The following is a 15,690-nucleotide window of genomic DNA, read 5'->3' as shown; positions in this document are numbered from 1 at the left end:
ACTACCTTGCTAGTGAGGGAGGCTGACAGATTAACGTTGGGGCAAAACCTAAATGTTAAGGTCCCACATTCAGTTGTAACCCTGATGGATATAGCAGAGGCCACCATTGGCTCATGCATGCACAGATGACTCAGTATCAAGGGTTACTATGTGAAAATTCGTGGGTAAAACTGGAAGTTGTATGGACTCTAAACCCAGCTACCTTCCTACCAGATGAAGCAGGGCCCTTGGACCATGACTGTTTGGAAATATTAGATGAAGTATTTTCTAGTAGACCAGACCTGACTGATAAGCCACTCAACAACCCAGACCTGGTCCTATAGACTGATGATAGCAGCTTCATGGGAAATGGGAAGAGAATGGCTGGGTATGCTGTGGTGTCTGATTCTGAAGTGGCAGAAGCAGAGGTGCTTCCTCAAGGATGGTCAGTGCAGAGAGCAGAGTTATGGGCGTTAATCAGGGCACTGGAACTCAGCTGAGACCAGGGAGCCAACATCTATGCTGACTTGTGGTATGCTTGTGTTACTCTACATGTCCACGGAGCCTTATCCAAGGAAAGAGGACTCCTTACAGCAGAAGGAAAAGGGATTAAAAACCAAACCAAAAATCCTGAAGCTTCTGGAAGTAGTATGGGAACCAAAAGAAGTGGCAGTTGTCCACTGCAAAGGCCACCAGGAGGGGGGTGACCTGGTGGCCAAAGGGAACCGCCACGCTGATGCAGCCACCAAGGAGGCTGCCTGGGGACAGCCGCCAGACAAACCGAAAAGTCCTGCTGGCTCTGAAGATATGAGCTGCCCCTAGGTACTCTCCTGAGGGGGAAAAATGGATAAGAAAGGGGGAACCAAGGCCAAGATGGAATGGTGGATCACAGAGGACCACCAAGTCTATGTTCCGGAACAGCGAGCCTACAAGCTGGTCCACCAGCAACATAAACGGATTCATATGGGCAAGGCCAGCTCAGAGAGTTTGCTAGGCTGGTGCTAGCTCAGTGCTCACCTTCCCACACTCTGTTCTCTGTCTCCCAGCAATGTGTGACCGGCTTACAAAATAATGCCAGCCAGGGGCCTAGTAGGCCAGCAGGGACACAACATTGTGGACTATCCCCCTTTGAGGATATGGAAGTAGGTTTCCCTGAAATCACCCCAAGTCGAGGATTTAGATACCTTTTAGTTTTTATCTGCACCTTTTCAGGCTGGGTGGGAAAGCCTTTCCTACCCAAACTGAAAAAGCAAGAGAAGTAACCAAGACACTCCTGAAGGACATTGTCCTCAGATATGGAATGTCTCTGATCACAGGGTCGGACAATGGACCGGCATTTGTAGCTGAGACAGTTCAACAGGTGGCAAAGGCTTTGAAAATCCAGTGGAAATTGCATACTGCCTACCATCCCCAGCGCTCAGGCAAAGTGGAAAGCATGAATCAAACTCTCAAACAAACCCTAGCAAAACTGCCAGGAGACCAGCTTACATGTTGACATGTTACCTGTGGCCCTCTTAAAGGTGAGGTGTTCAGCCCAGGCAGGGATAGGGTTTTCACCATTTGGAATCCTGTATGGACGACCACTCTCACTAGTCAACTTAAGGGGGTACACCAGAGAACTGGGGAACTTGGACTTATATAGGCAGCTACAAGGGTTAGGATACACAATCTCTCAAATACATGAATGGACAATTGATATAATACCCATATCCTTAGGCATAACAGTACATCCCCACCAACCAGGAGATCAAGTATGGGTAAAGGATTGGAAAATAGAGCCTTTAAAATCCATGTGGAAAGGGCCCTATTCTGTAATCTTAACTCCTCCCACTGCTCTCAAGGTGCAGGAATAGACAACTTGGATCTGTTACTCCAGAGTCAAACCTGCAAGTCTGTCCGCTAGCTAAGAGAAGTGGGAAATGGCCCTCTGTTCAGAGCAATCCTTGTGTCTGACCTTGCGAAGAAGGAAACAACCACCCTGAAGCCCTGATCTGGCCACATCAGAAGCTGGTCAGTCAATACAAGGTTGAAGCTTGAGGAACCAACAGGATGGACAAAAGGCCATATTGATTATTAATTGGACTGGAACTCCCCCTATTCATCTTATTCAGAATTGGGCTTTACTCTGTTTTTCCCCAAGAGTAGACTTGTATCCTAAAACTTTCCCTCTGCTTTGCCTACTTCTTCATAGTTTATGTTTTTTGGAATCTCCTCCTACTGTGATCAGGTTAAATATGAAAACAGCATATTTTTGCCTTATAATTCTGTTAAGTTGTAAAATCCCCTCCTCATCTGAGAGTCAGGATGATTGTTCTGAAGGTATGGAATCTTTCTACCATGAAAGGAAATGGGTATGAGGATTCACTTATTATATATACCAACTGGCTGCGTGTTATAGTTCAGCTTCCCCATGCACTAGGGAAGGGAAAATTACTGGAAGGGAAAAATTAGAGCCCTCAGAGTGAATGGCCTCTTTGGAGGATGGTTCTTTTAGCTGCTGCTGCTGCTAAGTCACTTCAGTCGTGTCCAACTCTGTGTGACCCCAGAGACCCCACAGACCCCATAGAGCCTGGCAGCCCACCAGGCTCCCCCACTAGGTTGGTTTAAAAAAATGATTGGGATGGTCGTAGTCATACTCGCTGGATGTCTGCTCCTTCCCGGTTTCATACCCCTCCTAATCAGAGTTGTAACAGGTTTCACAGAGACAGTTGTCGAATGGAGGAAGGCCATCCAGTTGCTGCTTTTAAAGGGATACCAGCAAGGGCCAGAAGATGGTGTTCTCTGATGGCTGCAGCTGCACCCTAAACATCAAGAGATGGGGATGAGATGGGAGCGAGATAAGGCCCCCAATTAAGTAACAACCTTTTGCTTTCCCTTCCCTTATTTTGTGTTAACAGCTTGCTCGTTATATCCGTGGGAACTTGGACCATCTGGGGAGCGGAGGGATCTGAGCTGTTTGAGTGGGAAGCTTATGATATATAAAAGATACCCAGAACACAGCCTGGGTGCTCAGCCTTTGGAGGCGACTCCGCAGAGCCGGCACCAGTGCTGAATAAACCCTGATGTTCTGCATCTTTGAATGCCGCTTGTCTCTTTCCTTCGCCACGGTTTCTATAACAACCTCAGTTATTTGAATGTTGAGTTTCAAGCCAGTTTTTTCACTCTCCTCTTTCTCCTTCATCACGCGGCTCCTTAATTCCTCTTCTCTTTCTGCCATAAGGGTGGTGTCATCTGCATATCTGAGGTTATTGATATTTCTCCTGGCAATCTTGATTCCAGCTTGTGCTTCATCTAGCCCAGCGTTTCTCATGATGTACTCTACATATAAGTTAAATAAGCAGGGTGACAATATACAGCCTTGATGTACTGCTTTCCCAATTTGGAACCAGTCGGTTGTTCCATGTCCGGTTTGAACTGCTGTTTCTTGACCTGGATACAGGTTTCTCAGGAGGCAGGTAGGGTGGTCTGGTAGTCCCATCTCTTTAAGAATTTTCCACAGTTTGTGGAAAAATAAATCACTATGTCATATGACTGAAACTAAAATAATATTTTGTAAAAAAAATGTTCTAACCACAATAAAAGAAAAATACAGCATGGCGTGTATTCCAGGACAAATTATATAAAGCATATTAGCTATATATATTATGCATAAATTAATATTATAATGAAGGTAATGATAACTTGAATCATGACCTGGTGTTAGCTAGGCAGTCATTCTTTTAAGAAAAGTTTTAACAGACATAGAGAGAGTCAGTTCAAATACACAAAACAGCAGAGAATATGAGTAGTGTCTGCCCCTCCTGTTAGTTTTGGCATCACTTTTGTAACAAACAGAGGCTGTTTTTATCTTGAGTACTGGGCTCAGCCCTGCTCTAGCCTCTAGGACATATACTCAACATACAGTTCATTGTTCTAATGGTCCCTAGTATTCTTTATCCATTCTTTCTAGTGAATGCAATATTTCTAAAGTATAAACCTTCATAAAATATCCTTTTATGACTTTTCATTGCCCTCAGAATAAATTCTAAACTTTAATGCATGAATTCCCCCAATTCTTTTGTGATTTGACCTTTTGATTATTCATCCACCTTCATCTTTTGCCATTATTTACATTCCTTTCATAGTCTAGTCATGTGTCTGTTCCCTGCTCTTCAGTTTTCTAGTCTGCTTATATAATGTTCTTTCCTTTCCATCATAGCCCTTTATATCTCCTATTTGCCTCATATTGATGTCACTACCCTATTCATCATGCCCAAAACAGGTTAGGTGTCATTCTTTTGGATTCTACATCTTCCTTTTCATTTATGGTGTGTTGTATGTTTCACATTTTTGTCTGTATCTCTACCAGAGTATAAAACTGAATGTAACAACTTTGAAATCATCACTGTGATATCTATTCCTAGAAAAAGAGCAGGCACATTTTTAACTGGTTAAATTAATGTATTATATCATGTGAGCATCTTCATTTTAAATAATTAAAGCTGTAATAATAACTACAACACTGAAATGACAACATACTTTAACACTAAAAGTTGTTGATTGATTTATAGTTTAGAAAGAACCTGACTGCTGCTTTGGATAGAGCCAAATACATACCAGTGAGAATAGACAAGGCTGTGGTTTTTCCTGCCCCATTTTGTCCTAGGAGAATAGTGATCTGTCCCTTATATAAATTCAAAGACATATTGTTTATTACTACTTTGTCACCTAATTCCTGTGGAATAAAGAAAAGAATAACTTGATATTTATCGCTTATCACTTATGAAAGACACTTACATCCTATCCTTAGAAGAAACATCATATCATCAAACTCACATTGTATAAAGAAGATGATACTGTGAACAAGGAACAATACATGTAGGTGCATTGAGTTTGTATACTAGTCAAAATAAATATGAAGTCTTGGTGGTATGTATATCTATTTACACTTGGTAAGGAAAATGGAGACTTCTTTATATTTTATATATAAAGAATATCATATTGTAATTGTGGGCTTACTAAACTGTAGCAGGATCTAGGAAAGCTCACAGAAACTGCCACCAATGATTGGAAAAGTTGATGCCATGATTTCAGCCAGAAGTTTAGTTATTGATAAAAGCCTGGTGGCTCAGCTGGTAAAGAATCTGTCTGCAATGCAGAAGACCTGGGTTCAATCCTTGAGTTGGGAAGATCCCCTGGAGAAGGGAAAGGCTACCCACTCCAGTATTCTGGCTTGGAGAATTCCATGGACTGTATAGTCCAAGGGATCACAGAGAGTCAGACATGACTGAGCAACTTTCACTTCACTTCAAAAGCATGTCCAGAAATTCTTAAGATTCCAAACAGCAGCTCAAATATGGCCCATTATCTGTTTTTGTATGGCAAAAAAACTAGGAACAGCTTTTTATACTTTTAAGGATTTGGTAAAAAATACAAAAAGAATATGTGACAGACACTCTATGTGGATCATGGAGCCTAAAATATTTATTTGATCCTTTATAAAACATGCTTGACAACCTTTCAGAAGGGTCTTTTGAAAATTCCCACTATAGTTGACTTTTGAACAATGTGGGGGTTAATTCACATATAATTTATAGTTGGTCTTCCATATCTGTACTTCCTGCATATTGACTGATTCAACCAACCATAGACTGTGTAGTACTACAGTATTTACTTCTGAAAAATATCCACATAGAAGAGGTTGATGTATGGCAAAAACCAACACAATATTGTAGAGCAATTATCCTACAATTCAAGAACATCAGAGATACCAAGGGAACATTTCATGCACAGATGGACACAATAAAGGACAGAAATGGTATGGACCTAACAGAAGCAGAAGATATTAAGAGGCGGCAAGAATACACAGAACTATACAAAAAACAATCTTAACAACCCATATAACCACGATGGTGTGATCACTCACCTAGAACCAGACATCTTGGAGTGCAAAGTCAAGAGGGCCTTAGAGAGCATCATTACAAATAAAGCTAACAGAGGTGATGGAATTATAGCTGAGCTATTTCAAATCCTAAAAGATGCTGTCAAAGTGCCACCCTCAGTATGCCAGCAAATTTGGAAAACTCAGAAGTGGCCTCAGGACTGGAAAAGGATGGTTTTCATTTTAATCCCAAAGAAGGGCAATGTCAAATAATGTTCAAACTACCACACAAACGCACTCATTTCACATGCTAGCAAGATAATGCTCAGAATCCTTCAAGCTAAGCTTCAACAGTATATGAACTGAGAACTTTCTGATGTACAAGTTGGGTTTAGAAAAGGCAGAGGAACCAGAGATCAAATTGTCAACATCTGTTGGATTATAGAAGAAACAAAAGAATTCCAGAAAAAACATCTACTTCTGCTTCATTGACTACACTAAAGCCTTTGACTGTGTGGATCACAACAAACTTTGGAAAATTCTTCGAGATGGGACTACCAGATCACCTTACCTGTCTCCTGAGAAACCTGTATCCATGTCAAGAAGCAACAGTTAGAACCGGACATGGAACAATGGACTGGTTCAAAATTGGGAAAGGAGTACATCAAAGACGTATATTGTCACTCTGCTTATTTAACTTATATGCAGAGTACATCATGTGAAATGCTGGACTGGATGAAACACAAGCTGGAGTCAAGACTGCTGGAGAAATATCAACAACCTCAGATATGCAGATGATACCACACTAATGGCAGAAAGTGAAGAGGAACTAGAGTCTCTTGGTGAAGGTGAAAGAGGAGAGTGAAAAAGCTGCTAAAGACTCAACATTCAACAAACTAAGACCATGGCATCCAGTCCCATCATTTCATGGCAAATAGAAGTGGAAACAGTGACACACTTTATTTTCTTGGGCTCCAAAATCCCTGTGGACAATGACTGCAGTCATGAAACTAAAAGATGCTTGCTTTTTGGAAGAAAAGCTATGACAAATCTAGATAGCATAATAAAAAGCAGAGACATTACTTTGCCACAAAGTCTTGTATAGTCAAAGCTATGGTTTTTCTAGTAGTCATATACGGATGTGAGAGTTGAGCCACAAAGAAGGCTGAGCACTGAAGAATTGATGCTTTTGAAATGTGGTGCTGGAGAAAGTTCTTGAGAGTCCCTTGGGCAGCAAGGAGATCAAACCAGTCAATTGTAAAGGAAGTCAACTCTGAATATTCATTGGAAGGATTGTTGTTTTAGGATTTCAAACCTTAAAAGATGATGCTGTGAAAGTGCTGCACTCCATGTGCCAGCAAATTTGCAAAACTCAACAGTGGTCACAGGACTGGAAAAGGTCAGTTTTCATTCCAATCCCAAAGAAAGGGTATGCCAAAGACTTTTCATACTATCGCACAATTACATTCATTTCACATGCTAGCAAAGTAATGCTCAAACTTCTCTAAGCCAGGCTTCAACAGTACATGAACCGTGAATTTCCAGATGTTCAAGCTGGATTTACAAAAGGCAGAGGAACCAGAAATCAAATTTTCAACATCCACTGGATCATCAAAAAAGCAAGAGAATACCAGAAAAACATCTACTCCTGCTTTATTGATTATGCCAAAGCCTTTGATTATGTAGATCACAACAAAATGTGGAAAATTCTTCAACTGATGGGAATACCAGACCACCTTACCTGCCTCCTGAGAAACCTGTATGCAGGTCAAGAAGCAACAGTTAGAACCAGACATGGAACAATCAACTAGTTCCAAATTGGGAGAATATACATCAATATACATCAAGACTGTATATTGACACCCTGCTGATTTAAATTATATGCAGAGTACATCATATGAAATGCCAGGCTGGATGAAGCACAAACTGGAATCAAGATTACCAGGAGAAATATCAATAACCTCAGATATGTAGATGACAGCACTTTTATGGCAGAAAGTGAAGAGAAACTAAAGAGCCTCTTTATGGAAATGAAAGAGGTGAGTGAAAAATCTGGCTTAAAACTCAACATTTAAAAAACAAAGATCATGGCATCTGGTCCCATCATGTCATGGCAAATAGATAGGGAAACAATGGAAACAGTGAGAGACTTTATTTTGGGGGGCTCCAAAGTCACTGCAGATGGTGACTGAAACCATGAAATTAAATGAAGCTTGCTCTTGGAAGAAAAACTGTGACCAACCTAGACAGCATATTAAAAAGTAATGACATTACTTTGCCAACAAAGGTCTGTCTAGTCAAAGCTATGGTTTTTCCAGTAGTCGTGTATAGATGTGAGAGTTGGACTATAAAGAAAGTTGAGTACCCAAGAATTAAAGCTTTTGAACTGTGGTGTTGGAGAAGACTTTTGAGAGTCCCTTGGACTACAAGGAGATCAAACCAGTCAATCCTTAAGGAAATCAGTCCTGAATATTCATTGGAAGGACTGATGCTGAAGCTGAAACTCCAATACTTTGGCTACCTGATGCGAAGAACTCACTCACTGGAAAAGACTCTGATGCTGGGAAAGATTGAAGGCAGGAGAAGAAGAGGACAACAGAGAATGAAATGGTTGGATAGCATCACCGACTTGATGGACATGAGTTTTAGCAAGCTTCGGGAGTTGGTGATGGACAGGGAAGCCTGGTGTGCTTCAGTCCATGGGGTCGCAAAGAGTTGGACAAGACTGAGTGACTGAACTGAACTGACATGTACATTTATACACGTGTGCTAAGTCACTTCAGTCATGTCTGACTCTTTGTGACCGCATGGACTGAAGCAGCTAGGCTCCTCTGTCCATGGGATTTTCCAGTCAAGAATACTGGAGTGAGTTGCTATGCCTTCCTCAAGGGGATCATCCCAAGTCAGGGATCGAATGCGCATCTTATGTCTCCTGTATTGGCGGGTGGGTTCTTTACCTCTGATGTCACCTGGGAAGCCCCCATAGTATACACATATATTAATCAGGCAACGTTTAAGTAGGATAATTAGCGTTTTGGATGTTAATCAAACCTCAACAGTTTGGTTTTAAAAACACACGGATATGGCCTAGATGATGCTGTTCTTTTCAAATACAATAAATTATACAGACATTCAGAAAATATTTTAATTTGCAAATTAAAACCAATAACCTGAAAGTCTTAGTGTTATTATAGTAAAACAGAATCCAATAATAATAATAAAAGGTAAGTGGTGTGGCTACATAAACAACAATTAGAGTAGATTTAAGAGAGAAAAATATTGCCAAAGATAAGAATGTCACTTTATAATCATAAAGAGATCATAATATTACTAAAGGTTTCAAGAAGACATAATATTACTAAATGTTTATTTAGCAAGCTCTGGGAGTTGGTGATGGGCAGGGCAGCCTGGTGTGCTGCAGTCAAGAAGACATAATATTACTAAATATTTCAATTTACAAGAAGACATAATATTACTAAATGTTTATATACCCGATAACAGAATTCAAAATATATGAGGCAACAATCAATAGAACTACAAAGAGAAATAGAAAAATGCAGTTATTTTCAAAGACTTTGATCCTTTCCTCTCAATAATTGTCAGAATATGTAGAATCAGTAAGGATATAGAATACTTGAAGAGCTAACAACTAACTTGTCTTAATTGACATTTTTGTATCAATTCACATAACAGCAGCAGATTACACATTATTTTCAAGTACTTATAAAATTTATTTAGACAGCTGATTGACTGAAACAAATAAGAATCAATACATTTAAAAGAACTGAAGTCATACAAGTGTCTTTCTTTGACCATAATCAGAGTTAAATTAGAAATTAATTACAAAAAAAGATCTCAGGAAAATTCCCCAAGTAATTAGATACAAAATAATACATGTACAAAATCTCTTCTGGAAAATTGCAAAAGAGGAAATACTTCCCACTCACTATATGAAGCTATCATTATCCTGGTATCAAAATGAGAAAATAACTTACAACAAATGAAAAGAGACAAATATCTATCATAAAAAAACCTAATTAAAAAGACTATAAGCAAAACTTAAGAAAATTGAATCCATTAAAAAAGACAATAAAAAGATTCATTTCTGGGAAGTAGGCATGAAGAGCTCCATAGACCCACTCCACAGTGGAACAAGAAATTCTGGTAAAAATTAAAAAAACATGTTTCATGTTGAGGTTTGACAGAAAACTATAAAACTCTGTAAGCAATTATCCTTCAGTTAAAAAATAATAATAATAAAAGAAGTTCAGAGCTGAAAAAAACAAACAAACAAAAAACAACCACTTAAAGCCTCCAGAAACTGATCTGAGAAAATACAACAAGTGGAGAAACATTTAAGAAAATCTACTATAACTTGGTAAGAACAGCAAAGGTCTATGTTATTTAACATTTAATTGCTCTGTTAATAGTTTGTTATCTAGTTTCCTTCTTCTCCTTCAGTGCCCACTTATTCCCCAATAGTCTCCACTCTGTGGAAAATATCTTGGATTTGTCTATTTCTTAATATGTATTGCTATGACCTTTGTTCAATTATCATTATTTCTTAGGCAAAGTACCATTGGTCTTTGTTTCCTACACTTCTCCTTCTTAACTCCTCAATTTCCAACATCCCATTTCCCACAATATAGTCAAAATGATCTTAAAATATATATATATATATATATATATATATATATATATATATATATATATATTCCTCTAGCCAAATAATGACTTCCCAATGAAGCCATTTACTAACATTCTTTGCCTCCAAATATTGTTTTTTTTTTTTTTTTCTGATCCCCAAACACATTGATAGGGTAACAGTTAAGAAGATTAGGGGTCCCCAAGAGGCAGGAGGAAATGAACTTTAAGTGGCAGACTTTTTTCCCTAATCCTATGCTGTCATGACAACTCCTGGTTCCACTTGAACTTAACTTTTCTCAAACCTTGAGCTAACCAATGTGTTTTTCTACGGAAATGTTTTTCTTAAGCTATCTTAATGAAACTATGTACTTGCCTTGGAATCTGCCTTTTTTCAAATCCATTTCCGCCAAGACTAACCTTTTTCTCAAAACTTGAACGGCTAATGGCTCCACAAACCAGTATGTCTTACTCATGGAAATGTTCTCTTAAGCTCTGTTAATGAAACTATGTATTTGCTTGGAAATCTGCCTTTCTTCAAGATTCATGTCAACTATTTTATGGCTGGGGATGACTCACCTTGTGCCAATGCTATCTCAAAATGCGTGCTGAGGGAGAGGGGCCAGGTGCAGCTCTCTCAGTTTTGAGGTGTTTCTTTTATCTAATCAGCAACTTGCTAACAGATATATAACTACTTGCTGAAAAAATAGCAAGGGTGCACTCTTTCTGTCCCCTTCTGATGTGTATGTTGGAAGGCTTTACTATCCCTTTTATACTTTAATAAAACTTTGCTACACAAAAGCTCCTAGTGATTGAGCCTCATCTCTGACCCCAGATCAAAATCCTCTCTCTGGAGGTCATGAATCCCGGCAGAGCTCACAGCTCGGAGCAGCAATCTTTCAACATGAAAGTCTTTCTCACCTCAGGGTTTTCAAATTTGTGACTTTCCTAACATGAGTGTTTTTCCTTTAACTTTTCAAATAATTGACTCTTCTCATTCTCTATTTCAAAGGTTATCCCTTCAGAGAGGTTTTGCTTTAACTACCTTTAATGTTATCCTCTCCAACCACACACCTAAATGTTCTTATTGCATTATCAAGTTTATTTTCTTAAGAGAATTTTATTACAAAATTCAAATATCACTTGCTGTCAAATCCATTAGAGGAAATTAAAAATAAGCATAATGGGTAGGGCAAATAAGATCACATACAGAACATATATTTATATGTTCTATGAATGCTTCAGATGAAAACTATATTAACTATGATTATTTATTAAGCATCTCATTTGATTTCTTGGAATAGCTAGCTACGAATAATCCTAATAGTAGTATGTAGTATTCAGTCTTTGTAGGAAAAAGAGACTTTTGAAACAATACCTTGTACAAGTGTTTGATCTCGATACCTGTCACCAAACCAGTAGGTTCAGCCTCAAAATACTTGTTTTGAGTTATCCCAGAGTCTTTCATTTTTTCTTTTTTAATTTTAATTCTTGGTTTGCTTGGTTTGAACCAGTACGAGTGCTACAAAGAAAGCCAAAGTGAAATTACCAAAGTGAACATTAAGAAATGAAGCACTCTATCTGAACAGTCTTATAACAAGTAAATCAACTGAGTCATTGTCAAAAAGTAGGTGAAATGAAGAAAAGTCCAGGATCAGGAAACTTCGCTGATGAATTCTACAGATCATTTAAATAAGAGTTAACAGCAGTCCTTCTCCAAGTCTTCCAAAAAGTATAAGAGGAGGAAACATTCCATAATTCATTCTTATAAGGTCAGTGTTACCCTGACACCAAATCCAGGTAAAGAGATCACAAAAAAAGTAACTATAATCCAATATATCTTATGACTATAGATGCAAAAATCAACTACTAGCAAACTGAATCTAATAAGCATATCAAAAGAAGTATACATCATGATAAAGTGTGATTTATCCCAGGAATGCAGGGGTGTTTCAACAAAAGAAAGTCAATCAATGTAATATATCACATTAATAGAACAAATGGAAAAAACACACGTGGTCATCTCAATTGATGGAAATAAAGCCTTTGACAAAGTGTTTCAAGATAAAGAAGAAAACTGTATCAAAATGATAAATCATAACAAAATGATATCAAAATGATATGAATTTTTATGAAAAAAATCCATAGATAACATCATACTCAGTGGTGAAATACTGAAAATTTTCCCCCCTAATATCAGGAACAAGATAACGAGGCCTACTTTCACTTTTGCTACTCACCACTGTACTGGGAGATTCAGTCAGAACAATGAGACAGAAAAAGAAATAAAAGGCACTCAAATTGGAAAGGAAAATGACATGATCCTACTTATTAAAAAAACCCCAAAGAATACACCACCAAACTAGTAGAGATAAACAAATTCAGCAAAGGTGCAAGGTATACGAACAATATGCAAAAATAAGTTGTAGCTTTATATACTAGCAACAAACAATACAAAAAGAAAACTAACAATTCCAGTTACAATAGAGTCCAAAAGAGTAAAATACTTGGGAATAAAGTTAACAAAAAGTGAAAGACTTGTACACTGAAAACTGTAAAACTTTGCTGAAAGAATTTAAATAAGACCTACAAATAATATTTTAAATATGGCAATATTAGTTAAGACAATCAACAAATTCAATGTAATTCTTATAAAAATTTAGATGAACATTTTTGGAGAAATACAAAAATTGAGCATTAAGTTCATATGGATTTGCAAGAGGCCCCTAACAGCCAAAACAACTTTGGCAAATAAGAACTAGGTTGGAGTACTCACACTTTCAAACTTCAAAGTTTAATATAAATATACAATAATCAAAACAGTATGGTACTGTTATAAGGATATGTATATAGGTCAAAGGAACAATATTAAAGGTCTAGAAATAAACAAGTACATCTGTGGTCAATCTTTTCCATCAAGTGTGCTAAGTCCATTTAATGGGAAAGAATAGTCTTTTCAAATAGCGTTGTCAAGACAACAGGATATCCACATGCAAAAGACTGAAGTTGGATCTCTACCTCACACTGTACAGAAATTAAATAAAAATTGACCAGTGATCTAAATATAAATGATAAAAATCACCAAACTCTTAGAAGGAAAAATAGACACTTTATATTTGTCATTGTCAAGACTTTATATTTGACAATGGCTACTAAGATATGACACCAAATTCACAGCAACAAAAGAAAAATTGGTAAATTGGATTAATCAACACTTAAAGCTTTTATGCATGAAAAGACACTGTCAAGATAGTGAAAAGACAACCCACAGGATGGAAGAAAACATTTGCAAACCATGTATCTGGTAAGAGTCTAGTGTCCAGAATATATACAAAGACAAGCAACCCAATTTTAAAATCGGCACAGAACTTGCATAGACATTTTTCTAAATAATATATACAAATGGTCAATAAGTACATTAAAAGACCTCAGGATGATTAGTCATTAGGGAAATGCAAGTCAAAACAAGATACACCTTATATCCTCAAGGGTACAATAAAGCAAAAAAAAAAAAAAGAAAAAAAGGAAAGAAACAGTTTAGTGGTTTCATTAAACATAGAATTACCAAAAACCACCAAACTGAAAACATTAAACATAGAATTACCACGCCTAGGTACAGTTCCAAATTCCACTCATAGATATAGTTCCAAAAGACTTGAAACAGGTATTCAAACAAACACTTATACATAAATGTTCATAGCATCACTACTCAACAGTCATAGGATGCCCTGTACTTCCGACTAAGAATGAATAGATAAGGGAAATGCTTAGCCTCTGTGTATATACAATAGAATATTATTCAGCAATCAAAAAGACTGAAGTATTGACACATACTATAACGTGGATAAACCTCAAAAACATGGTAAGCAAAAGAAGTCAGACACAAATGATCACATATTGACTGACTCTATTTCTTTGAAACATCCAGAACTGGTAAATCCATTGAAAAAGAAAGCTGATTAGTAATTACTAGGGACTTGCGATAGGGGAAAATGGGATATGACTTCTTAATGAGTAAAGAATTTTACTTTTGGGTGATGAAAACATTTAGGAACTAGATATGTGCATGTATGGGGTTTCCTGGGTGGCTTAGCGATAAAGAAGATGCAGAGAAAGCCTTTGACAAAATTCAACACTCATTTATGATTAAAACTCTCCAGAAAGCAGGAATAGAAGGAACATACCTCAACATAATAAAAGCTATATATGACAAACCCACAGCAAGCATCACCCTCAATGGTGAAAAATTGAAAGCATTTCCTCTGAAATCAGGAACAAGACAAGGATGCCCACTCTCACCACTACTATTCAACATAGTGTTGGAAGTTTTGGCCACAGCAATCAGAGCAGAAAAAGACATAAAAGGAATCCAGATAGGAAAAGAAGAAGTGAAACTCTCGCTGTTTGCAGATGACATGATCCTCTACATAGAAAACCCTAAAGACTCTTCCAGAAAATTACTAGAGCTCATCAATGAATATAGTAAAGTTGCAGGATATAAAATTAACACACAGAAATCCCTTGCATTCCTATACACTAACAATGAAAAAACAGAAAGAGGAATTAAGGAAACAATACCATTCACCATTGCAACAAAAAGAATAAAATACTTAGGAGTATATCTACCTAAAGAAACAAAAGACCTATACATAGAAAACTATAAAACACTGATGAAAGAAATCAAAGAGGACACAAACAGATGGAGAAACATACCGTGCTCATGGATTGGAAGAATCAATATTATCAAAATGGCTATTCTACCCAAAGCAATCTATAGATTCAATGCAATCCCTATCAAGTTACCAACGGTATTTTTCACAGAACTAGAACAAATAATTTCACAATTTGTATGGAAATACAAAAAACCTCGAATAGCCAAAGTAATCTTGAGAAAGAAGAATGGAACTGGAGGAATCAACCTGCCTGACTTCAGACTCTACTACAAAGCCACAGTCATCAAGACAGTATGGTACTGGCACAAAGACAGAAATATGGATCAATGGAATAGAATAGAAAGCCCAGAGATAAATCCACGAACCTATGGACACCTCATCTTTGACAAAGGAGGCAAGGATATACAATGGAAAAAAGACAATCTCTTTAACAAGTGGTGCTGGGAAAACTGGTCAACCACTTGTAAAAGAATGAAACTAGAACACTTTCTAACACCATACACAAAAATAAACTCAAAATGGATTAAAGATCTA

General features: G+C 37.5%; 1 protein-coding gene across 1 annotated transcript in view; it reads right to left on the bottom strand.

Annotated features, from left to right (window-relative positions):
• The window catches only part of LOC136158513 (phospholipid-transporting ATPase ABCA3-like), a 240,741-nt gene that overhangs the window by 147,964 nt on the left and 77,087 nt on the right, over positions 1–15,690 (bottom strand). The window contains exons 11-12 of the mRNA XM_065920320.1: positions 11,862–12,005; positions 4,547–4,693 (exon numbers count right to left, since the gene is read on the bottom strand). Coding sequence (XP_065776392.1) covers positions 4,547–4,693; positions 11,862–12,005 — 291 coding nt within the window. The remainder of the gene's footprint in view (positions 1–4,546; positions 4,694–11,861; positions 12,006–15,690) is intronic.

This window comes from Muntiacus reevesi, chromosome 2 (genome assembly GCF_963930625.1).
Source record: "Muntiacus reevesi chromosome 2, mMunRee1.1, whole genome shotgun sequence".
Taxonomy (NCBI): Eukaryota; Metazoa; Chordata; class Mammalia; order Artiodactyla; family Cervidae; genus Muntiacus; species Muntiacus reevesi.
This window is presented reverse-complemented; position numbering and strand designations above follow the sequence as displayed.